A 25,265-nucleotide genomic window follows, 5' to 3' on the forward strand; every position below is an offset into this window, starting at 1 on the left:
GCCTGCTCTACATGGCAAGTTCTAGGACAGGTAGGACTATAAAGTGGACTGTGTCTCAAACAACAACAACCAACAAACAAACAAAAAACCATTTAGGCTCACATATACCACTTACATTACAGCGGCTTAATCTATTCTAATTGGCCTTGCTGTGTTATGAGCATTTAGTGGAACAATCTGTATGAAGTCCTTAGAAAATATCCACAAATGCTGGCTAAAGCAACCAAATACACCATCCTGACAGAAACAAGTGGCCATGGAGGCCTCCTTCAGCGCTCATCTTCCTCAGTGTGTAAGGTGGTTCAGAGTCTGGTCCTAGTGGAGGCTGGAGAGATGGCTCAGTGGTAGCTCCAGGGAATCCATCACCCTCTTCTGGCTTCCCAGGACACCAAACACCCAAGTGGTGCACAGATATACATGGAGGCAAAACACCCATCCTCATAAAGTAGTAAAAACAAACCTTTTTAAAAAAAAGTCTGGCTTTAGGAATCAGGTTGCTTAAGATATTCCTCAGTTCTACTGTTGGCTAATGACATGCAGGAAATCTTTTTCTTTTTCTTTCTTTCTTTTTTTTTTTTTTTTTTTTTTTTTGGTTTTTCAAGACAGGGTTTCTCTGTGTAGCTTTGCACCTTTCCTGGAACTCGCTTTGGAGACCAGGCTAGCCTTGAACTCACAGAGATCTGCCTGCCTCTGCCTCCCGAGTGCTGGGATTAAAGGTGTGAGCCACCACCGCCTGACAATCTTCTTCATATTTTGTCAGTTTTCTCATCTGCAAAATTTTGAGGCTGGGCGGTGGTGGCACACGCCTTTAATCCCAGCACTCGGGAGGCAGAGCCAGGCGAATCTCTGTGAGTTAGAGGCCAGTCTGGTCTACAGAGCAAGATCCAGGAAAGGCACAAAGCTACAAAGAGAAACCCTGTCTCAAAAACAAAACAAAACAAAAATTTGAATTATAGTATAATTACCTCACAGAGCTGAGAACTGTTAGAAATTTGTATAAAGCACATAAAACGATGTATTTCTAAAACTAGGGGCTGGAGAGATAGCTCAGCAGCTAAGAACATGTCCTACTCACCTGAGTGTGGTCCCCAGCACCCACATCAGGTGACTCACAACTGCCTGTGCCTCCAGCATCCAGGGGTCCTATACAGCTGGCTTCTGTGGGCACCTGCTCTTACGTGCATAGCACACACACAATTGAAAATAATAAAATTCCATATTAAAAAGAAAGGACCAAATTTGATTTCCTGGGAATGCTTTTTGCCTAGTGCACTCTTAGGGAGGTTTGGAAATGCATGGTGAGTGGAAATCAGACCAATACAGAGACTGCGGTCTCGAGCTGTGACTTCCAAGTCAGTCTGAAATCATTTCAGAGATGCTCAGTCTGGAATCACGTGGCCAGATTTGATCTCATAGCTGCAGAGACTGTTACACTTACCCAGGTGTTAACAACATGGTAGCACCTGGTTATAGTGTGAGAAAATTGGGTTATGCCTAGGGAAATGGGATTAAGAGATAACCTTGAATCTCACCTGCCCCTTCCTTTTAGATGATTCTATATGAAAACTGGGTCTTTATAAGAATTAGGTATTCTTCCATAGGTATAATGTGGGCAGGTCTTTATAGAACATCAGGGAGACATGGTCATTCCAGAGTCAGAAGAGAAGGGCAGCCAGCTAAAGAATGGATGTGCACCAGGAGTGGCGGCACACAACTCAGGCAGGAGGATCAGGAGTTCAAGGTCACCTTCCAAGTACCTTCAAAGCCAACCTGGGATATTTAACATCCTGGCTTAGGTCAGCAACCTAGCTCAAAGGTAGAGTGCTTTGCCTCAATGTGTGAGGCTCCAAGTTCAATTCCTAGCACCGAGGAGGGAAAAAAAAGCATGGATTTGTGCTAAAGGAGTGAAAAATGTATTTACCTTCTAATGCTCTCTTATCATTTTTAAAAACTTGCTGTCTGGTCCTGTGCAGTGTTCTAAAGAGCTGTAAAACCTATGGAGAAAAAGCAGAATTCAGGACTGAGGAGATGGCTCAGTGGGTAAAGCACATGTACCAGGGTCCTGAGGAGCTGAGTTCAAATCCTTGGAATCCACATAAAAAACAAACATGATAGCACACATCTGTAATCCCTGGATGCCCATGGAAAGATAGCAGCAGAGAGACAGGAGAATCCCAGAAGCTCAAGGAAATCTTGGACTACCCTGCCATATGCAAAGAGTCCCTGCCTCAAACAAGGTAGAAGACAAGGACCAATACCTGAGGTTTTCCTCTGACCACATACGGCACGGGTGAGCACGCGCGTGCGCACACACACACACACACACACACACACACACACACACACAAATACATATATCACACACAAAAATAAATAAAATATAAAAACAGTAAGATTTTATGCTTAAGAAAAAAATCACATCCAGGTGGTAGTGGTAAATGTCTTTAATCTTAACACTCAGAGGCAGAGCCAGGCAGATCTCTGAGTTGGAGGCCAGCCTGATCTACAGAGTGAGTTCCAGGATAGGACTACATAGAGAAACTCTGTCTCAAAAAGGGGGGGGGGGAGCTGGAGAGATGGCTCAGAGGTTAAGAGCACTGGCTGCTCTTCCAGAGGCCCTGAGTTCAATTCCCAGCAACCACATGGTGGCTCACAACCATCTGTAGTTAGATCTGGTGCCCTCTTCTGGCCTGCAGGCATAATGCAGGCAGAACACTGTATACATAATAAATAAATAAGTCTTTTTTTTTTTTAAAGGAAAAGAAAAAAATCACATTTTACATAACATTTAGAATTATTGTATTAGAAGGATTAAACAGTATTTGTTTCTAAAAGTTACTTTTCAGAATAGCTGGTAAAAGCAAGAACTTGCAAAGTAACTTCCTAGTTGTTAATTCTCTTTAAGTCCAAGAACAAAACAAGGTTGGGCTGTTAAACCTTGCTCAAAAAAACAACACCCACCTCCCCCCATACCCTTCACACCCCCACAAAAAGCCAAAACCAAACCAAATGAGCAAAAACAATGGGGAACTGGGGAGATGGCTCCATGGTTAGGAGGATATACTGTGCTTCCAGAGGACCTGTCTGCTTCCCAGCACCCACATCATGTGGCTCACAACCACCTGTAAGTCCTCCGGCCTCTGCAGGCATCTGCTCTTATGCACACATACCCCGCCCCCCCCCCAAACACACACACATAATTTAAAAAAAACAGCAGTTGGGGGTACAACTCAGTGGTAGAGTGTGCAACTTAGCACAGGTAAGGCCCTAGGCTCTTGGGCTCCACATAGCACCAAAACATTAATTTACAAAATTTCTGAGTTCTGTGAAACAACAGTAGTGGGGGGGGGGGGAGAAAGAAAAATAAAAAATAAAACAAACAAGAAACTAATCTTCTAAGCCGAGTGTGGTGGCTCATATCTGTAAATCCAGCACTCAAGTGGGGAAGGCAGGAGAATCAGCTCAATGTCAGCTTCTGCTATGTGGTGAGTTCAAGGCCAGTATGAGCCTGTTTCAACAACTCCCTCAAAACAAAACAAAAGCCTTAATAATGATCCTGACAAGAAACTAGTGTACTAAGATAGTGAATTCTGCCAGTTTGCACACGTTTGTAGCTTTTTTTTTCTTTTATTTTATTTTACAATACCATTCAGTTCTACATATCAGCCACGGGTTCCCCTGTTCTCCCCCCTCCCACCCCCTAACCTTACCCCCAACCCACCTCCCATTCCCACCTCCTCCAGGGCAAAGCCTCCCCCGAGGACTGCAATCAACCTGGTAGACTCAGTCCAGGCAGGTCCAGTCCCTTCCTCCCAGACTGAGCCAAGTGTCCCTGCATAAGCTCCAGGTTTCAAACAGCCAACTCATGCAATGAGCACAGGACTCGGTCCCACTGCCTAGTTGCCTCCCAAACAGATCAAGCCAATCAACTGTCTCACCTATTCAGAGGGCTTGATCCAGCTGGGGGCACGTTTGTAGCTTTCTTAACCTATACCTTTCATCTACTCTTGAATCATGCACAATCAGGAACTTTTTCTATCCTATGAGCCCAGGAAGGTGTTGCAGATAACTTAGGGAAGGTTAACTGCAGTTTCTGAAGTGAAAAGTGGAAGGAATGATGAGACTTCTCAACATCCCGAGTCTGTGGGGACCGGTAGGTGAGTGAATTCGAGCCTGGCCTTTGGGTAATACATGAAATTGAAAAGGAACAGCAGTGGGCATAGGTGAGAAAGAAGAGGGAATAAGGATGAACTTAAGACACATACACGTGTATGAAGTCTCAAATATAAAAAAGGAGGCTGGAGAGATGGCACAAAGCCTAAGAGCACCAGCTGCTCCTCCAGAGGACCCGGGTTCTATCCCCAGCCCCCACATGGCAGCTCAGTTCCAGGTGATCTGACACCCTCACACAGACATACATGCAGGCAAAATACCAGTGTGCATGAAGTAAAAAAATTAAAAACAAAATAATAAAATGGAAAACCCAGCTTAGATTTAGGACTGGGGAGATGACTCAGTGATTAAAATGCTGATTCTGCAAGAGTGAAGACCAGAGTTTGGACCCCCCAGAACCCACAAAAATGCAAGGTAGGTGTGTATTTCCAGCCTCAGGAGGCAGAGACAGAGGATGCCCAGAGCAATTGGCTAGCAAGACTACATACTCATATTGGGGAGCTCTGGGTTCAGTTAAGAGACCCTGCCTCAAAAAATAAGGTAGAAGAGCAATAGAAGTATTCATACAAGCATGCATGTACTCACCAGTACACATATGAAAATGGAAAAAAATACTTAAGATTTACTGATGAGCATTTCAGATTTAGGTGTTTTTTTTTTCCTTTTTTTTTTTTGATTGGCCTGTCTGTATTTTAAGACAATCACAGGAAATGAACAAACTTGTTATGGAGGAATGGGGAACAATAAACAACCTAAAAATGTGGGGGTTGGAATTGAGTAATATGTACAGAAAGGATTTTTCTGAAGTGCTTGGCAATAAAAGCTGGTTGCCTTACAGAGGTTATTAATAAGAATATGGATTTTAAAGGCACCACAGTAGGCTGTGTTTAGCATGTAGTAGGCCCTGGGCTAACTTCTCAGCACTAGAAAATAAAATATAAATTAAGTAAAAAGTAAAGAGAGGCCAGGCAGTGGTGGCACACACCTTTAATCCAGCACTCGGAAGGTAGAGCCAGGCAGATCTCTGTGAGTTCGAGGCCAGTCTGGTCTACCGAGGGAGACTCAGGACAGGTACCAAAACTACACAGAGAAACCCTGTCTCCAAAAACCAAAAAAAAAAAAAAAAAAAAAAAAGTAAAGAGAGACAGACACACACAAATGAGACTAGGTGTCTAGGTATACACCTGTAGTCCCAGGATCTTGGGAAGTGAAGAAGAGAGATCATTGGATCCCAAAGTTTAAGACCATAGCAAGGCCATAGTCTCAAATCAAACAGTAATCTCAGTAATTTTATGTAGTACTTAAGGGGTGGGGTAGTGTCCATTGATAGAAAAACAACACCATTAGTTTGAAACCATTATCCTAATAAAAATAAAAAGGGAGCTGGAGAGATGGCTCTGGGGTTAAAAGCACTAGCGGCTCTTACAGAGGACCCAGGTTCTTCCCATCACCCACATGGAAGCCGACAACCCTCTGTAACTTCAGTTCCAGGGAATCTGACGCCCTCTTCTGGCCTCTGTGGGTACCAGACATACACATGGTACACAGACATACATGCAGGAAAAACATCCACGCAAATAAAATAAATAATTTTAAAAATTTTTAAAAAGAAAACGCCATCTTTATTATCACAAAGCTATTGGGACCAATATTACATTGGAGCTAATAAAATAATTTTATTAATTATGTATGTTTTTATGTTATGCATTTATTATGTTAGGCATCGAACCCAGGGCCATGACCACACTAAGCAAGGATTCTACTACTGAGCTAAATTCAACCATATCCCTACTTAAAAAAAAAAAAAAAAACTTTTCAAATGCAGAAAGTAGCTGGGTGTAGTGGCTCGCACCTGTAATCCCAGCATTTGGCATGAAGACTGCTGAGTTGGAAGCCAGCCTGGGCTACACAGTAAGTCTGAGGCCAGCCCCTCCTAATTCCCAATTAAATCTCAGGTCTCTGCCTATGGTTCCTTGTGATTTCATTTCTTTCCTTTTTAAATGTTGAGACAAGAACTATGTTGCCTGGGATAGCCATGAACAAGTAGGCTCAGCAACGCTGCCTCTTCCTCTCTAGAGATTTCTGAATTCCTCTAGGTAAGTTACATCCTAGTTACAGGCTCACAAAAACGCCGTGTTTTCAGTTTGAAGTACTTCCTGCGATTTTATTGTTTATAATCTGCCCGCTACTGGATTTCTTTCTTTTTTCTTTTCTTTTTCTTTTTTTTTTTTCCGAGACAGGGTTTCTCTGTGTAGCTTTGGTGCCTGTCCTGGAACTCACTCTGTAGACCAGGCTGGCCTCGAACTCACAGAGATCCTCCTGGCTCTGCCTCCCAAGTGCTGGGATTAAAGGCGTGCGCCGCCGCCAGGCTGGATTTCTTTATGAAGGTAAGGACGATCAGTTTATGATCATCACCTTCCTCCATTCACGGTTGTCATTCTCCTCACTCCCTGTCCCTCACAGCTGTCACTCTCCACCCACCGCCCATCGGGGTTGTCACTCTCCCTTGGGGTCGGCTCCCTCCCCTCCCACTGCCCTAAGGGATAGTCATCCTCTTCCACTGACCCCTCCTCTTTCTGGGTCAGTCTCCCTCCCCACTCACCACCCCTCAAGGCTGTCAACCTCCTCCACTCTCCGCCCCTCGGGGTCGCTTCCCTCCCCTGCCAAGGGTCCTGAGCTCCAGCCTCCCCGGCATCCCCTCCCCGGCCCTGTCACCTTGGCAGTCTGACCCATGGCTCCCCACGCCGCTGCCACCGCCTCTGGAGCCGCCCCTTCTCCGTAACCAATCAGGGCCGGGGCGTAGCCGGCAACGCTCCCGCAGAGTAACCAATCAGAACGTAGTACCTCCTTCCGAGCCCGCCTCCTCCGCAGAACGAAGGCCGGGCGTTCGCTAAATAGATTCAACTAGAAAACCGCGAGAAGCCTCGGAGCCAAATTACGAAAAGGAGAACGGAAGTAACCGGGAGCCATGTTTGTTAGGGGTAGAGTCCCTTCCGCCTTGCAGGGCGTGGCGCGCGCACGCCGGGTTATTTGTTAATGGGTGATCTCGGCACCTGCTCTTACCTCCTGCTTAAGGGCGTGGGTCGTCTCTTAAAGTTCCTCTAGTTTAACGTTCCCCAGCTGTGACTGTCTCCTTGGAAACGTGGGCAAACAAGAGCCAAGCCCTGACAAACACAGCCGGTCCGTATCAGAGCGCTGACTCCTGAAAGTTCTGTCCATACATTTGCTTAGTTATTCCCCTAGAAGGTGCGGCTCAGCTGCCTGCTCGTTCGCAAGCTTGATCCCAGACACTCCTCACCCTCAGCATTATCATTAGCCTACTTATCTTGCCCTGCTCTTCGGTTTTGCTGAGGTAGGAAATCGTCTATTAAAAACTTCATAGTCAACCATAAAACATTATATACATTTTAAGTTAGGACTCGCAGGCAAGGATAAAATTTTCCACCTTGCTTCTATTTTCATAATCGTTTGCCTTGAACACTCCTGTAACATTTCAGGTTACTTTTAGATAAAACTGACTGTTTATTAAGAATCAAAGATTTGAGCTGGGCAGTGGTGGTGCACGCCTTTAGTCCCAGCACTCAGGAGGCAGAGCCAGGCGGATCTCTGAGTTCGAGGCCAGCCTGGTCTACGGAGTGAGTTCCAGGACAGACAAAAACAAAAATGCATGGGCGGGTTTTGGTTGGTTTTGAGGCAGAGTCTAACTATAGCCCTGCCTAGTTTGGAGCTTGCGATATAAATCAGGCTGGTCTCAAACTCAAGAGATCTGCCTGCCTCTGCCTCCAGAGCCCTGGGATTAAAGTCGTACACCACCGCACCTGTAATCATCCTCAGAAATGCCTTCTACATTGTTTGAGACCTAGCATTGACCTAGAACTCCCCAGTTAGGCTAGACTGGCTGGCCGGGCCTCAGAGATCTTCCTGTCTCTGCCTACCCGGTGCTAGGATTATAAATGTGTAACAGCATACCTAGCAAGTCATCATGAGAACAGCAAGATAACTGTCAGCTTTTAAAATTGTTACTGATGGCTGGAGAGCTGGCATAGAAGTTAAGAGTGCTGGCTGAGGGGGCTGGAGAAATGGCTCAACGGTTACGAGCACTGGCTGTTCTTCCAGAGGACCCGGGTTCAATTCCCAGCACCCACATGGATGCTCACAACTGTTGGTAACTCCTGTTTCAGAGGATCCAACATGACACCTTCACACAGACATGCATTTGGGCAAAGCACCAATGTACATAAAATAGTCAAAATTAAAAAAAAAAAAAAAAGTGCTGGCTGCTCCTTCAGAGGAGCTGGGATCAATTCCCAGCACCCATATGGCAGCTAACAATGGTCTGTAACTCTAGTCCTAGAGGATTCCACACCCTCTCCTGGCCTCTAAGGACACCGCATGCAAATGGTGTAGACTTACATTTAGGCAAACACCCATACACATAAAAATAAAAATCTCAAAAAAGTTGTTATGAGGTTCTAGGTTTGCAGAAGAACATTTAATATAACCAATTAAATCAAGAATGCAGTGGCTATTGTCTTTTATCCAAGAAACAATAAATTAGGTGATTGGTGACATTTAATTATAGTGCCTTCTGGAGTAATCTATAAAAAAAAAATTACACTTCAGTACTGTCTTAGTTAGGATTTCTATTGCTGAGATGAAACACCATGACCAAAAAGCAAGTTGGGGAGGAAAGGGTTTATTTGGCTTACGCTTCCATATTGCTGTTCATCACTGAAGGAAGTCAGGACAGGAACTCAAACAGGGCAGGATCCTGGAGGCAGGAGCTGATGCAGAGGCCATGGAGGGGAGCTGCTTCCTGGCTTGTTCCCCAATGTCTTGCTTAGCCCACTTTCTTATAGAACCCAGGACCACCAGCCTAGGGATGGCACCACCCACCATGGACTGGGCCCTCCCCCATTGATTACTAAATGAGAAAATGCCTTACCGCTGGATCTCAAGGAGGCATTTCCTCCGCTGAGGCTCCTTCCTCTAGCTTGTGCCAAGTTGACACACAAAACCACCCAGGACAAGTACTATAGCACAATTCCCTTAAAAAAATATAGTTTGTAGTAATAATTTCTGGCTAGAAAGCTAACCAAAAAAACTCTTCTATGTTATTTGAAAATACAGTTCTTGTGGCTGGAGAGAAGGCTCAGTGCTGAATAGCATTTACTGATCATGCAGAGTTTCCAACATCTACACAGCAGCTCACAGCAGCTCATAACCATCTGTAACTCCAGTTCTGGGAGATCCAGTGTCCTCTTCTGGCCTCCTACATACATGTGGTACCATAAAGTCATGCAAGCATACACACACAAATAGATAAAACTTTAAAAGAAAATATAGTTCTACAAGTGCCCAAATCAGATCAGTGAGTCTTAAGCAAACACGTTCCAGTCAGCTGTTCCACAGAAGAAGTGAAATGAGATGGCTCAGCACTCTTTACTGATCTGGTTATTCTGGGGACATGTCCTGGTTTGCATCTGAACATGCAAACTGAACTGAAGAAATCCAGAATGTAAGTTTACAGAACTATGTGGCTGGCAGGATAATGCCACCCCCCCCCACCTCCGCCCCCCCCCCCCCAAAAAAAAGATGTATGCACTCAGATGCCCAGAATTTCTCATTGGCTTCCCTTGCAGGAATAAGGGTTTTTGGCAGGTGGATTAAATTAATGTTCTGAGATGGGAATATTTTCGTGTATTGTCTGGTGGGCCTAAGGAGTCACATTAAAGTGGAAGAAGGAAACAGGGAACGTTTGAAGATACTCGTCTGCTGCCTTTGGAGATGAAGAAAGAGGCCACAAAACAAGGGAAGCATGTGGTCTCTGGAAACTGGAAAAGACAGGGAGTGGACTGCCCTCTAGAGCCTCCAGAAAGAATGCAGCTCTGCTGACGTGAGTTTCCCTCAGTGGAAACAAATTTGACTGAGGACATCCAGAACGCCACCCATCCATCATCTAAGCCAGTATCTCTTACCCTTGCTTGGTCATCACATCTTTTCTCTCCTCACTTTCAAGGGCCCAGTGGTTACACTGGCTTCACCCAGATAATCCAGGAGCCTATCTGTTGTTTGAATCTTAGATGGTCTTTTAATAAAAAAAAACTCAGAGCCAGATATCAGGGTGAAAGCTGAAAGATCAGAGAAACAGAATAGCCCGCCACTAGTTCTTACCTCTACAAAAGCCTCAGCCTAAAGAGAGTGAGTTAAAGAGAGTGAGTCCCTGTTTCCTCATGCCTTATATACCTTTCTCTGCCCTGCCGTATTACTCCCTGGGATTAAAGGTGTGTGTGCTTCCCAAGCAAAGGCATGAGATTTCAAGGGCTGGGATTGAAGGTGTGTGCCATTACTGCCTGACCTCTGTGTCTAATCTAGTGCTTTGCTCTGTCCTCTGATCTTCAGGCAAGTTTATTAGGGTACACAATATATCACCGTACCTATCTATTTCAGGGTCCTTAATTTAATCACAGCTGCAAAATACCCTTTACCTACTAACATGTTCATGGGATTCCCCTGACTCTCTGCTGGGACGTGGGCATATTCTGATTACTTCTTCCAGTTTGTGTGAAGCCACTCAAGAAGCTTGAAATGGGAGTAAATGGAGGATAAACAGTCAGGACATGATCACACAGGTTCCTATTATTCAAGATAAGGAGATTGGATCTCATTCTGGGATAGAATGTTCTGGAATCGTATCATTAGGAGAGTGACATCATAGTTTACATTTTACAAATATCATTTTGGCTGGGTGTGGAGGCAGGAAGGTCAAGAGTTCAAAGCCATCCTCAGCTAAACAGCAACTTCAAGTTCTGCCTGGGCTGCATGAGATCCTGTCTCAACAAAACTACAACGTAACTGAGGAGGCTGGGAAAGTGCCTGCTCCATAAGCATGAGGACTGAGCCCTGGCAGCAGGAAAACAAACAAACGAAAACCCACTTACCTACACAGCCGCCTTCCCCGGCTCTGAAGTGCTCAAGGATAAAGTGCACTAGCTGAATATTCAGTTAATCATCTCTGTCGGAGACAGTTGGTAGCAGGTTATTTTGTACTCAATCAGGCTCAGCAGCTTGCATCTGTGCATGTAAATTAAGTCATAGTAATTTGATTTGCAAAGAGCTGGTTAGTAGGTATTTCAGCTCTGTGAACCCCGTGGTCCCTGTCACTATTGTTGAACTGTACTGCCATAGTTTAGTAGCAGCCACAGAAGACCGATAATGAATACACATGTATTTGTCCTAATAATGCTGATGTGGGCAGGAACATTGAGTTTAAGTAGCATTTACAAATTATCACGTAAAGTTTGGTGAATGTAGTTTACAATAACCTATCTTCTGTCTAATGAATGACTACAAGAAAACAGTTCATAACTTCCAAAACAATGTAAAGATAAAAGAATGCTGACTAATCTTTTAAAACCAGTATATACTATATACACAATTTGAAATATCAATTATTTTATAAATATGTACAGCTTGTATGTGTTAATTGAATTTTTATTTTTATTTATTTATTTTCAAGACAAGGTTTCTCTGTGAAATAGTCCTGGTTGTAACTTACTCTGTAGACCAGGCTGGCCTCAAACTCACGGAGATCCACCTGCCTTTGCCTCCTAAGTGCTGGAATTAAAGGCATGTGCCACCACCACCAGGCTGTTAATTGAATTTTTAAAAAGGTTTATTTTATGTGTATTGGTGTTTTACCTGCTTGTACATCTGTGTACCATATGCAGGAGGAGGCCAGACAAGGGCATCAGATCCTCTGGAACTGGAGTTACAGATGGTTGTGAGCCACCTTGTGGGTGCTGGAACTGAACTGGGTCCTCTTGAAGAGCAGCCAGTGTTCTTAACCACTGAGCTATCTCTCCAGTCCTAATTAATTTTATATTTAGGAAGCCAGTCTGAGGCTGACACATATTTTGTCACTGTACATGAATCAACACTGTATTTAATAGATCTGTAACATTAATAATTCAGGGGCCAGGGAGATGGCTCGGTGGTTCTGAGCATGAACTGCACTTCTAAAGGACCTGAGTTCTGTTCCCAGCACCCACACTGGGTAGCAGCAAATGTACAGGCATCTGACGCCTTTGGCCTCTACAGGCACCGGCACTCAACTCCACACTCTCCCTCTCTCTCATAATTCAAAATAATAAAAAAAATATGTTGGGTCTAGTGGCGCACGCCTTTAATCCAAGCACTTGGGAGGCAGAGCCAGGAGGATCTCTGAGTTTGAGGCCAGCCTGGTCTACAGAGTGAGTTCCAGAAAAGCCAGGACTACACAGAGAAACCCTGTCTGGAAAAAAAAAAAATAATGTTTTCAAAAGAGAAAGCTGCAGACATAATACTCCTTTACCTGTAAATACTAAAATTTTTTTTTTTCTATAACAGCATTACATCGATGGTCACCAAGGCACAGTACCAGGGCCAAAAGCAGTAGCATCACCTGGTACACACTAGAAACCTAACTCAGAGGACCCCAAGACCAGGCCAACTGATACTGGTAATATTTTGGTAATTATGGAAAGAAATGACCATGACTTCAAAACTAGTGTCTTACACATAGATATTATTTCCCAGTGCTTGTAAAGTACCAGTAATGCCTTTGATAGCAAAGAGTGGGACACTTTGAGATTGCCAGGAACTCTAACCAATAATTTTGTTAAGCTAGACATGCACTGCAGGCCTGTAATCCCAGCACTCTGAGGTGGATGCAGAAGGCTCAGGAGTTTAAGGACATCCTTGGCTACACAGCAAGTTGGAGGCCAGCCTAGGCTACACAAGACCCTGTCTCAATAACGGTAATAATAATTTTGTCAAGACAAAGTGGTCAAATATCATCATATAGGGCAATTCAAGGGGAGCAGTTACACGTTCCTTTGTAAAGATTATTTTTAATTATGTATACATGTATATCTGTGTGTGCATATGGGCACATGTGATTGAAGGTAACCTGCTAGGCCAGAGCCTTCAGATTTCCCTGGAGCTGAAGTTACAGGCAGTGCTGATGTCTGTGCTAGCCTCTGCAAGAACAGTATGTGTTCTTAACCGCTGAGCCACCTCTCTAAGCCCCTGAGGATTCTTAATATGGCCACCACTTGGAGATGGTCAGATAAGAGAGCCAAGAACAGAGCCCAGTGAGGTGTGCAAATGGAGACTGGTTGTGCAGAAGAAAATACCATCATCCAGAGGGGCAGTGGAGGGAAGATGTTCAAAGATAATGGGAGCAACAACGGCAACAACTGGTATTGTCTACGAAATGTTGTGAGTGGAGGTCCCGACAAGAAGGAACTGGACTGAAAGAACCAAGATGACAAAGTGGACACAATATGTAGAAAATACCTAAGAGGATCAAAGGGATAGAGAGGAGGGGGAGGTGGAGGCCGGGCCAAGGAAGGTTTTGTTCCTTCCAGGTGAAGCATCTTACCTGAAGTTGATTACTGCTGGGAAGACAGCCCTAGAGGCTTACAAACAACTGCCACCTCGGTAGGTCTCATCTCTATAGATTTGAACTTAATTATCTGGAGTGTGGCCAGAGGTGTTGAAAGGGCCCCCAAGGGATTTTCAGTATGTAGTTAAGACTGAGAACCACAGCCATATACAGCAAAAAGCAAAACAAAACAAAACACCTGACGCAAGACTTCACAGCTCTAGCCAAGACCTCAAACATCCGAGGGTCTAAATGACCAGGGTTAAGGGCATTTGCTACTGCTGTAGAGAACCAGGTTTCAGTTCCCTCCACCCACATGGTTCACACCTTAACTCCAGTTCCAAGAAATCCCAGGCATTGACGTGGTGCATCCATATACATACTGACAAAATACTCCTATACATACAATAAAAATAAATCTTAAAAAAAAAAAAAGAAAGAAAGAAAAAGAAACGCGAAGGTATCTCAGCCAGCAAACGTGACCAGCACCATTTTAGTTAGGAAGCAACTGCTCTGAGACAGGGTGGCCTCAAACTCACTATGTTGCGGAGGATGAACTGAACTAACATTCTGCTGATTCCATCTCTCTCTCAAACTCGAGGATGACAGGCGTGCAGCACCTGGCCCGGCTCGTTAGGCACTGGGATATCAAACCTAGAACTCCGTGCGTGCTTGGCAAACACTCTACCAAAGCGAGCCGCCTCCCGGAGCTAGCAAATCAGATCTCCCTGCAGAGGTGCACAAGCAAAGGAAGGGCGCTCCTCCGCCCCTTCCTCTCCCGGGCTCGCCGCAGCCGCGGCGCCGCGGCCAGTGCGCATGCGCCAGCCGACCGGGCGCGAGCCGGCGGTCCCCGCGCGCGCGCTCCCGCGGTTCCTCTCCCCCACCGTGGCCGCGGGCGCGGGAAGGACGGCGAGCGGCGGCCACGGCGGCGGCGGCGGCGATGGCTGACGAGATTGCCAAGGCTCAGGTGGCCCAGCCCGGCGGCGACACGATCTTCGGCAAGATCATCCGCAAAGAAATCCCCGCCAAGATCATCTTCGAGGACGACCGGGTAGGCTTGCGGGCGGGCGGCCGGGCGGGCGGCCGGCACACGCCGCCGTTCCCCGAGGAGCAGCGGGCCGGAGACGAGGCGCGGCCCGGCTGGCCCTGGCCCTGCGCCCGCGTGGCCCTGCGGCGCGTGCCTGCGCTCGGGTTTCGCGTTATCGGCTGCTCGGCCCGCCGCGTGTCGCGGCCCGGGTGAGGTGCGGGCGGCGGCCCCGGGGGGTGACGACCCGTGGGGGGTGACGCCCACCGGAGCCGGCGGCCGCCACCCACCTCGCCGGTGTCAATCTGGCCTGCGAGAAACCCGATCGTGCCCCCGGCGCAATCTCCGCCATCTCCCGCGCCGGCGCGGCCGCTTCCCGGTTCCCGCGGCAGGCGTGTCCCCCCCCCCCCCGGAGACTGGAATCGGCCCCTCGACCTTTCAGAAATATTGCTTTAGGTTTTTGGGGTTTTTTAAAAAATAGATCCGGCTTCAAGTCCCCCAGGCTGACCCCGAACTCGCTGAGTAACTTAACTGGGGCTGACTTTGAACCCTTGATCCTCCGGCCTCCACCTCCCAGATGCTGGGATTGCAGGCGGCCCACCACGCCTTCCTGAACGGGAAAACATTTATGGTGCGGCTCAAAGTCGCAGTGGACCCTGAAGAGCAGTTTTGTAAATCATTTCCCAAGCAGTTCTTTGTATGGCTTTCGTCTCAAACACAGCAGGGTAGCAGCTTGGCCCGTTGACTAGAAAGTTTGTAAGTGGTTTGTTAAATTATCAACACATATGAAATGTGAGGAAGTATTAATGCTACTGGTAATGTTCACATAGACTGGAAACATGACCCCCAATTTAATTCGGTTCCTGGAGGTGAGTTTTATTTAAATTGCGTTTGTTGTAGACTGTCCAGTAATCCCAGCGTCTAGAAGGCTGAGCCAGGAGTTACAGGCCAGCCTGTATTTCAGGGTAAGACCATGCCTCAAAAAACAAAGCAAAACACTTGAAAAGAAAGAAAGAAAGAAAAAGCTGTAAACAAAAACCATCACCCTGTGATTATTCCATTTGGGGAGGTAGAGGCAAGAGTATCAGTTCAAGCTCCAACCTGGGCTACACGGGGACCCCATCTTTAAAAAAAAAAAAAAAACCCAAACCGGACAGAACCATAATTTGCAGTTGTTTTGATAAATGATCTTTGAAATAATGACTGAACTTAAGTGTAACTGACAGAAGCATTCTAAATGATGCCGCATTTTATAGAGTATATCAAGTAAAATTAGTCCGTAGCCATGTAAGTATGGCTGGGTTCTGTGAGGAAGGGAGCAAGAGATTTAAAAAAAAACCAAAAAACTAAAAACCCAGTACCTGCAAAGTGGAAAAACAAAACAGGAAATTGCATAATCATGACTCTGGAAAAGGTAGGAGGGGGAAGGGAATCAGGTTTGTTTCCCAAAGAATAAAGATGGAGGCAGAGGAGATGGTTCAGTGGGTAAGCGATTACTCGGAAAGTATGAGGACTGAGTTCAAATCCCCAGCACCCATGTAAAAAGCTGGGCATAGCTGCATGTGCCTGTGACTTTACGGTGTGAAGGCAGAGACTGGCAAAGTCCTGGAGCTGCCTGGTGACTGGCCAGCCAGCCTAGTCACATTACCAAAACATTAAGTTTAGTGAGAGACCCTGTCTCTAGGCGGTAGGTGGAAAGCAAAACAGGAGGGTTGTGTGCATAGGTTACACACCTACATATCCACGTCTGTACATGCACATACACACACACATGAAATTAACATGCTAGGGAGGGAGGGATTTGTAGCTTTCCAAGTTGAATGTATAGCATTTTAAATTAGATAAAAGTTGGTGTTAAGAGAGGGTCTGGAGAGATGACTTGATGGTTAAGACCTGTTTGATTCCCAGCACCCACATCAGGTGGCTCACAACTGTCCTACGCCAGTTCCAGGAGATCCAACATCCTCTTCTGGCACCCATGGGCAAGGCATGAACATGGTCCACAGCCATACACACAGGCAGAAATCTTCATCTACATAAAAATAAATAATTTTGGTTTTTGTTTTTTGAGACAGGGTTTCTCTGTGTAACAGCCCTGGTTGTCCTGGAACTTTATAGACTTAGCTGGCCTCGAAATCTTTTATTTATTTATCTATCTATCTATTTATATTTTACATGCATTGGTATTTTGCCATGGATGTTGGTTCCCCTGGAACTGGAATTACAGACAGTTGAGAGCTGCCATGTGGGTGCTGGGAATTGAACCTGGGTCCTCTGGAAGGGCAGTCAGTGCTCTTAACTGCTGAGCCGTCTCTCCAGCCCTCAAAATCTTTTTAAAAAGGAAAGTACAAAGAGGATTGTTGTAGGGGGACTAGCAGGCCCTGAAGATAGAGAACTGTAGACAGTGTGACTTGAGCCAGAAGACTTGAATGAGATCAGCCTGGCAAGGTTGAGAGGACTAAATTTTGCTCACCCATTGTCCTAATAACTGTTGCTGTGAAGAGACACTGTGACCAAGGCAGCTCTTATAAAAGAAAACATTTAATTGGGAGCTTGCTTACAGTTTCAGAGGTTTAGTCTGTTATCCTGGTGGGAAGCATGGAGAGAGAGAGAGAAAGAGACCCTTGATCACTCCCAGATGATTAAGCATTCAAATATATGAGCCTGTGGGGGCCATTCTTCTTCAAACCACCACATACATTAAATCACAGATTCAGTGTCACTGTCTCAGAATGATTATCCTTGATCTCAGTCTAAATCCTTTTTTGGTGTTTTGAGACAGGGTTTCTCTGTATAGCTTTGGTGCCTGTCCTGGATCTCGCTTTGTAGACCAGGCTGGCCTCAAACTCAAACATCTGCCTGGCTCTGCCTCCCAGTGCTGCAATTAAAGGCGTGTGCCACCACTGCCCGGCTAAATCCTATTTTTTTGTGGTCATCCTCCTCCTCACTCTTTACATGTTACTTTCATAATTCATAATGTGTCTGACCTTTAATAACTACATCTCTGCTTAGAGTCCATCTTCTCTTAAAATTCTAAAATGTCATGAAAAGGATTGTGAGGCCATGTGCATTATGCACACGTCTGTTTTCCTAGCATCTAACTCATGCCTCCCATTAGGTTGGTGCTTACTGCTTGTCAGAGAGTACGTTTTAGTCTAGTGGATGGTATCCTAAAGCTTCTGTTTCTCTCCCCTAGTGTCTTGCTTTTCATGACATTTCCCCTCAAGCGCCAACACATTTCCTGGTGATACCCAAGAAGCATATATCCCAGATCTCTGTAGCGGAGGATGATGACGAAAGTGTAAGTAAATTTCCGACACCGTCTATGTCACTGATTTTCTTGTTTTTGTTTTTGGTGGGGATTTTGTTGTTGTTGTTTTGGTGTATTTTTTTGTTTTTTGACACCAGCTTGACTGTTATTTAATGGACAGAAGTGTACATTTCCTGTATTTAAGAAACTCTTTGTTCTTTTCCAGCTTCTAGGACATTTAATGATTGTTGGCAAGAAATGTGCTGCGGATCTGGGCCTGAACCGGGGTTATCGGATGGTGGTGAATGAAGGTGCAGACGGGGGACAGTCTGTCTACCATATTCATCTCCATGTTCTCGGGGGTCGGCAGATGAATTGGCCTCCTGGCTAAGCAGGTTGGGGATCATTTTCCCTTCTCTAGGTAGTGATTCAGTTGTCAAGCTCCAGTATGTTAAACGGCACACATAGTTTTGCCTGTGTATGGAGAAACTGAAGAAATCATTTAAAATCCTGTGCCTAATAAAAGACATTGTTGCATGTCTCTGAGTGTGTTTGTCATTCTGGAACTGTGTGTGACGAAGAAGAGGGTAGGTTCATGATAGAGGTTTTTCATGTGTATGTTGCTGGAGATCAGACTCAGGGCCTCAACAAGCCAGGCAAGAGATTACCACTAAGGCCCACAGCTTTAATCCCAGCATTCAGGAGACAGAGGCAGGTGGATCTTGGGGAGTTCGAGGCCAGCCTGGTCTACATAGTGAGGCCCTGTCTCAAAAATTAAAAAAAAGGAGGCCCTGGCATTTGAACACTGTGGTAGAGTAGTGTAACTGGTCTTTGATAAATTACAAATATCCTGTTAAGCTAAATTATTAAATCATGTAGCAGCCAGTCTCCAGGATAACCCACGAGAATCCCCCTCTGGTCTGGCCTATGAGATTAGCAGTATGGCAGAAGGAAGATGTGAGAACTGAGGTTAGGTCTTAAAGGGTGATCTGGCTTACACCATGTTCTCTGGAATGGCTTTCTGCCCTAGATGAACATTTACATCCCAACAATTTCCTTACCTCTGTTGTTATGTAGGGAGGAGGGGCCTTTGTTAGGTGATTGAGAGAAATGACTCTAGATTCTGCCCTCACAAAAGGCTTAACATAGCTCCTTTGCATTGTGAGGACAATTGAGAAGACAGCATCAGGGCTGGAGAGATGGTCCAGCAGTTAAGAACACTAACTGCTCTTCCAGAGGACCCGGGTTCAATTCCCAGCACCACATGGCAGCTTACAACTGTCTGTAACTCCAGTTCCAGGGGTCCTGACATCTTCACACAGACATAGACACAGGCAAAACACCAATGAACATAAAATAAAAATTATTAAAAGAAAAAAAAAAAGTATCTGTGAACCAAGGAGTGGGCCCTTACCAGGTACTGAACTATGAGAAAGAAGTTGCTATTAAGAGCCACCCAGTTCATGGTACCAGACAGTTGTGAACAGATTATGCCACTAGCTTTATGGGGGAGCCAGTGTGTATGGCTGAGGAACTTCAAGCAGCCTATTGGAGAGGCCTGTGCTGAGAACAGACCTGCCAACTGCTAGTGGTAATGTCCCTGGGAGCAATTGGATTGGATCCCTCTGGAGCTGGAGTTAGAAGTGGTTGTGAGCTGCCACGTGGTTGCTGGGAACCCAACTCTTGTCCTCTGCAGGAGTAGCAAGCATTCTTTCCCACTATTGCAGTAATAGGGAAGAAACTAACAGCTGTGCTACAAAAACAAGCTTGTACCTGTTACATCATGGAGCTTCTGCCTAGAGCAGCATAAATGTAAGGGGCACTTGCAGGTTCTGAACACCCCTCCTATTTGAGAGTCCTTGCCCCCCAAAAAGCTGAAGAGACCAGTGAGAACCATTGCTGCTCTGCCAGCTGGGATACAAGCCCTTGACGCAGGCTCTGCCAATCAGATGCACTTATCTGGGATTTTAAATCTGAAACTAATGACAGAGGAACAAAGACAGTGGACACTTCATTCTGGTGTCCGTGGCAGCGGCTTCAAGTTGGCAGGCACAATGGTGTCTGTGTTGCCAACCCTTGGATCCAGTGTTGAATGCCAGGGAAGACAACAGCGCAGGCTGGTTCCTGTGTCCAGTGGCAGCAGGGTGTCCTGCTCCCTGGCTCCCTGGCTTTCCTCTGCTGGTGGTTTTTCTGTATAACTTGCCTTTATTTCTGCTTATTCCCTGAGTTAACCGGTGGGTCATCCATTAAGGGTTATTTCAGGAAGGTAAATGACAGAAAACTTAGTGGAATTCTGATCTGATCCTCACTGAAAGGTGAGATGGACTGGTAAAGAGTGGAGACTGGCTAGCTGGACTGGTTGGGGATGAAGGCAAGGAGAACCCAGTGAACATTAAGGGAGTGGAGTTTTCAGAGCCTGTGAAAGACAGCAAAGGGGTGGACTAACTCAGTAATCATGTATACTCATGTGCATGGCTTGGGGCTTCCAAATGCAATTACTATAGGAATATATGAGGGGTACACCAAGATAAAGAGCTGGGGAAACTCTTCTGACTGCTTTAATCTTTTTTTAAGACAGCATCTCACTATGTAGCCTATGTAGCAAGCTTTGTTGTCGGCCACCAGCTCACAAATAACAACACAAGACTTATTATTAATTATGAAAGCTCAGCCTTAGCTTAGGCTTGTCCCAGTAGCTCTGATAACTTAAAATAACCCATTTATATTAATCTATGTTTTGCCTCATGGCCTTTTCACCTTCCATTCTGTATGTCCAACTCCTTCCATTTTCTTGTTGGCATCTCCTGAATGCCTAGATTCATCTCCTACTTCCTTTCTCTCTGGAAGTCCAGACTATACCTCCAGCCTAGCTATTGGCCGTTCAGCTCTTTATTAAACTAATTACAGTAATACATTTTCACATAGTGTACAAATATCCCACAACAAGCCTAGGCTGCCTTGTGTAGACCAGGCTGGCCTCAAACTCACAGATAATGACTGTCGCTGCCTCCTGAATGCTGCGATTAAAGGCATACACAGCCACACCTGGACTGGCTGCCCTTTTGTTACTCAGGTTGTGTGTGAGTGTGTAGTTTATGTGCATGGGTGTGGGGGGGGGGTGCAGGCACCTGTGCACATGCATGGAGGCCTGAGAAAGACATCAGGTATTACTTTGCCTTAATTCCTTGGGACAGGACCACTCTACCTAGAGCTAACCCCAGAGATCCTCTCGTCTCTACCATTTACTGCTCTGGTTACAAGCATGAGAGGCCACAGCTGGTCTCACGTGAGCACTGGGGATTTAAACACAGGGCGTTATGCTTATGCAACATGCGCTGTAATACACTGAGCCATCTTTCCAGCCCCCGTATGTTGCTTTCCCACCACGTGACCCAGGCTAGCCTTGAACTCTAGATCCTGCCTCTTGACTCCAGAGGGTTGGGATTACAGGCACGAACCACCATACTCAGCTTTTATTATTGCTCCCAATATTGCTGAAATTGTGTTTTGTGACAGGGTCTCATGTAGCCCAGGCTGGCTACAAGCTTGTTATGTAGTCAAGGATGACCTTGAACTTCCGATCCTTCTGCCTCCACTTCCTAAGTGCAGGGATCAGAAGCGTGCAGCATCACAGCTAGCTTTTTTTGTTTTTTGAGAGATCTCAGGTGGAGTTGGCTTTCAACTCCATAGCTGAGGATCACCTAAAACCTCTGGTCCCGCTGCGTTAACTTAATTGCTGGGATTAAGGTGTGTGCCACCAAATCAGTTTCGTACCACTGAAGTCTTCACAGTGACAAGAATTCTAAATAATTAGCTTCATTTATCACTTTAAAACCAGGTGTTGTAGAATATTACTTTAAGGTGTGGTGTGTTACTTTTGTTTATGTTGCATTTGTTTAACTCTGTGAAGCTGTGTTACTGTGCCTGTCTAAAACGCCTGATGGTCTAATAAAGAGCTGAACAGCCAACAGCAAGGCGGAAGAGAGAAATAGGCATGGCTGGTGGGCAGAGAGGAGAAACAGAAGGAGAAATCTGAGAGGAAGAGAAGAAAGAGAACAAAGAGAGGAGGATGCTAGGGGCCAGCCACCCAGCCAGCCATGGAGTAAGAATGAAAGTAAGATATAAAGAAGTAAGAAAAGGAAAAAGCAAAGAGGTAAAAGGTAGATGGGATAATTTAAAGTTAAGAAAAGCTGGCAAGAAACAAGCCAAGCTAAGGCTAGGCATTTATAATTAAGAATTAGCCTCTGTGAGTGATTTATTTGGGAGCTGGGTGGCGGGCCCTCCAAAAGAGCAAAAAGCAAAAAACAAAACAAAACAAAAACCAAAAACATTTTGGCATACGGATATGGTGTTCAAATTTCCATAGGGTCTGAGCTTGAAGAAAAAAGAGGATACAGCTCCTTTAAGAGTTTCTGCCTGCTGGGCGGTGGTGGCACACGCCTGTAATCCCAGCATTTGGGAGGCAGAGCCAGGTAGATATCTGTGAGTTCGAGGCCAGCCTGGTCTACAAAATGAGTTCCAGGAAAGGCGCAAAGCTACACAGAGAAACTCTGTCTCCAAAAACAAAAACAAATAAACAAAAAGTTTCTGCCTGGCCGGGTGGTGGTCATGCATGTCTTTAATCCCAGCACTGGGGCAGAGCCAGGTGGATCTCTGTGAGTTCGAGACCAGCCTGGTCTACCAAATGAGCTCCAGGACAGGCACCAAAACTACACAGAGAAACCCTGTCTCAAAAAACAGAGAGAGAGAGAGAGAGAGAGAGAGAGAGAGAGAGAGAGAGAGAGAGAGAGAGTGTTTCTGCCTGCTGGTGAGCCCTTGAGCAGCCAGTACATTAAGTAGGAACAAAAGATGAAGTAAAAATGCCTGCTACAGTGTAAACAGCATTCTAGAGCTCTAGGAAGGTTGAACACAGTTTTCGGTCCCACACACCTCTGACTGGGCTGTGAGCTTTAGGCTCAGCTTTCACGACCCAATAAGCAGGCAGAGCCAGCCAAGAGAGCAGCTCGGAGGATCCAGGCGCAGCTTAGCAGTCTAAAGTTTGTGCGGTCAAAAAAGACTAGTGATAGGCAGTAAAAGAGGTCCAGATGGAAAAACCTCTAAATAGGTTCCAGTATGTTTTACTGGTGTGTAGGCTTAAGAAAGAAAAGAAAATGGGTATAGATAGTCATAGAAAGAAATAGATTAAAAATAATAAAGTCTTTAAAGAGACAGTAAAAGTAGTATAAAAGAAAAAAGCCACATAAGATAGGAAATACACGGGGCATATGGATCCTATATAGTGTTGTATGATTTTGAATTTTTTGAATGTTGATAAGCAAACAGCAGCTGCTAAGACACATGGGATTGTGAACTGGACTGCTGAAATATTCCAGCCTAGATATTTTAAGAATGTCTTAACTTTATTATTATTATTATTATTATTATTATTATTATTATTATTTCCGAGACAGGGTTTCTCTCTGTAGCTTTGGAGCCTGTCCTGGACTAGCTCTGTAGACCAGGCTGGCCTCGAACTCACAGAGATCCACCTGCCTCTGCCTCCCGAGTGCTGGGATTATAGGCGTGCGCCACCACCGCCCGGCAAACAAATCTTTTTTTTTTTTTTAATTCTTTTTCTTTTTCTTTCTTTCTTTTTTTTTTTTTTTAAGATTTTATTATTTATGTACATAAGTCCTTCATCTGCATGTACAACTTGATGCCAGAAGAGGGCATCAGATCCCACTAGAGATGGATGTGAGCCACCGTGTGGTTGCTAGGAGTTGAACTCAGGACCTCTGGAAGAGCAGGCAGTGTGCTCTTAACCACTGAGCCATCTCTCCAGCCCTGTCTTAACTTTAAAACGGAAGTCAAAAACTGTATTTTTCAAATGGAAATAAAAAATACTTTGGAGTTTTGTTCACACAGGAGACAAGAGGCTGTGGATTCCTTTAGGAATAATATGGATCAGGTTTGGTCCAGGGAGACCTAAAACTTGACAGGTGATATCTATCAGCAAAGGTTACTGCTGGTCTTCCCTGGACTTGACCATTATCTCAAAATTTTCTCAGGGGGTTGGGGATTTAGCTCAGTGGTAGAGTGCTTGCCTAATAAGCACAAGGCCCTGGGTTCAGTCCTCAGCTCTGAAAAAAAAAAAAAGAAAGAAAGAAAAGAAAAGAAAAAAATTATCTCAGGGACCCTTAAAGATACTTTGTCCACAGAGAGCAGGAAGCAGTTTGGAGAACACAAGGTCCACATTCCCAAGAGGGGTGTGGGAGGCTTTGGGTTGATTGGTGGGTTATGAATGTTTGTTATCATTTAGGGGAATATAGGATAAAAAGACAACTATTAATCTCAGATATTGGTGACTGGAGAGATGGCTCAGTGGTTAGGAGTGCTGGCTGCTCTTCCAGAGGTCCTGAGTTCAATTCCCAGCAACCACATGGTGGCTCACAACCATCCATAATGAGATCTGGTGCCCTCTTCTGGCCTGCAAGCATACATGTAGGCAGAACATTGTATACATAATAAATAAATAAATCTTTTTTTAAAAAAAAAATCAGGGTTTGGAATTTAGCTCAGTGGTAGAGCGCTTGCCTAGCAAGCACAAGGCCCTGGGTTCAGTCCTCAGCTCAGGAAAAAAAAAAGTAAAAAACAAACAAACAAACAAACAAACAAAAAACCTCAGATATTTTGCATTGGCATGGATTTTGGTATATTGATACAAATTTAAAGTTATTTTTGTTACACTATATGTATGTTTCTACTCATTTAGGTTATTGTGCTTATGTAGTTCATTTAAAAACGAAATGTATTGGCTGGGCATGGTGGCTCAAGCCTTTAATCCCAGCATTTGGGAGGCAGAGGCAAGTGGATCTCTGTGAGTTATATAGAGAAACCCTGTCTTGAAAAACAAACAAAAACAAGCTAACAAACAAAAATGCAATGTATAAATAAGTAATGAGGTTAGTAGTAAATCTATATTAATCAAGCTTGTAGTCACATTAGATATGTTTTCTATCTAGGTTAAATAGGTGTATCTTGGATAGACAAATGGTCTTCAAACACTTCAAAGACCTACAGAGTATGACATTTAAAGTATTTTGTTAGTCTAAGTTTTTTCTTGACAATGAGACACATCTGCTCCTGACAGCACCAATTTATTTCAGAGATGATGGGCATTGAAGAAACTCCTTATGGAGTTTGCTTTCACTATGGCAAGGTTAGCCACTAGGCAGGGAAACTGCTCTTGCCTTTAACTGCTGACAATGTGCTGTGCAGACTGGACATTCAGGACACACAGGAAAAAGAATGTTGAACATGCCAAAACAGGGCAGAACAGTCCTACAAAATTCCTGCTTCACAGAAGAGTCTGCCAGATATTCTGCAGGACGCAGAGGAAAACAACTGATTAA

At 45.0% G+C, this 25,265-nt stretch overlaps 2 protein-coding genes across 3 annotated transcripts in view; one reads left to right on the forward strand and one right to left on the reverse strand.

Annotated features, from left to right (window-relative positions):
• Nucleotides 1–14,263, reverse strand: part of Lyrm7 (LYR motif containing 7) — a 28,791-nt gene extending 14,528 nt beyond the window's left edge. Inside the window, exons 1-2 of one of the 2 annotated variants that reach the window (XM_016003475.3) lie at nt 14,140–14,263; nt 1,922–1,994 (exon numbers count right to left, since the gene is read on the reverse strand). In XM_016003475.3, the coding sequence (XP_015858961.1) occupies nt 1,922–1,994; nt 14,140–14,169 (103 nt within the window). In that variant the 5' untranslated portion in view covers nt 14,170–14,263. Of the gene's footprint in view, nt 1–1,921; nt 1,995–6,888; nt 7,041–14,139 lie in introns of those variants that run through there. The other variant, XM_016003476.3, reaches the window with a different exon arrangement.
• A 184-nt stretch (nt 14,264–14,447) lies between these two features.
• On the forward strand, nt 14,448–18,415 carry Hint1 (histidine triad nucleotide binding protein 1). Its single transcript, XM_076578403.1, has 3 exons — nt 14,448–14,651; nt 17,821–17,925; nt 18,101–18,415. Exons 1-3 carry the CDS (start codon nt 14,541–14,543, stop codon nt 18,263–18,265), a joined length of 381 nt encoding a protein of 126 aa, XP_076434518.1. The 5' UTR covers nt 14,448–14,540; the 3' UTR covers nt 18,266–18,415.
• Nucleotides 18,416–25,265: the final 6,850 nt, after the last annotated feature.

The sequence above is a fragment of the Peromyscus maniculatus genome, chromosome 8, assembly GCF_049852395.1.
Source record: "Peromyscus maniculatus bairdii isolate BWxNUB_F1_BW_parent chromosome 8, HU_Pman_BW_mat_3.1, whole genome shotgun sequence".
NCBI classification, from domain to species: Eukaryota; Metazoa; Chordata; class Mammalia; order Rodentia; family Cricetidae; genus Peromyscus; species Peromyscus maniculatus.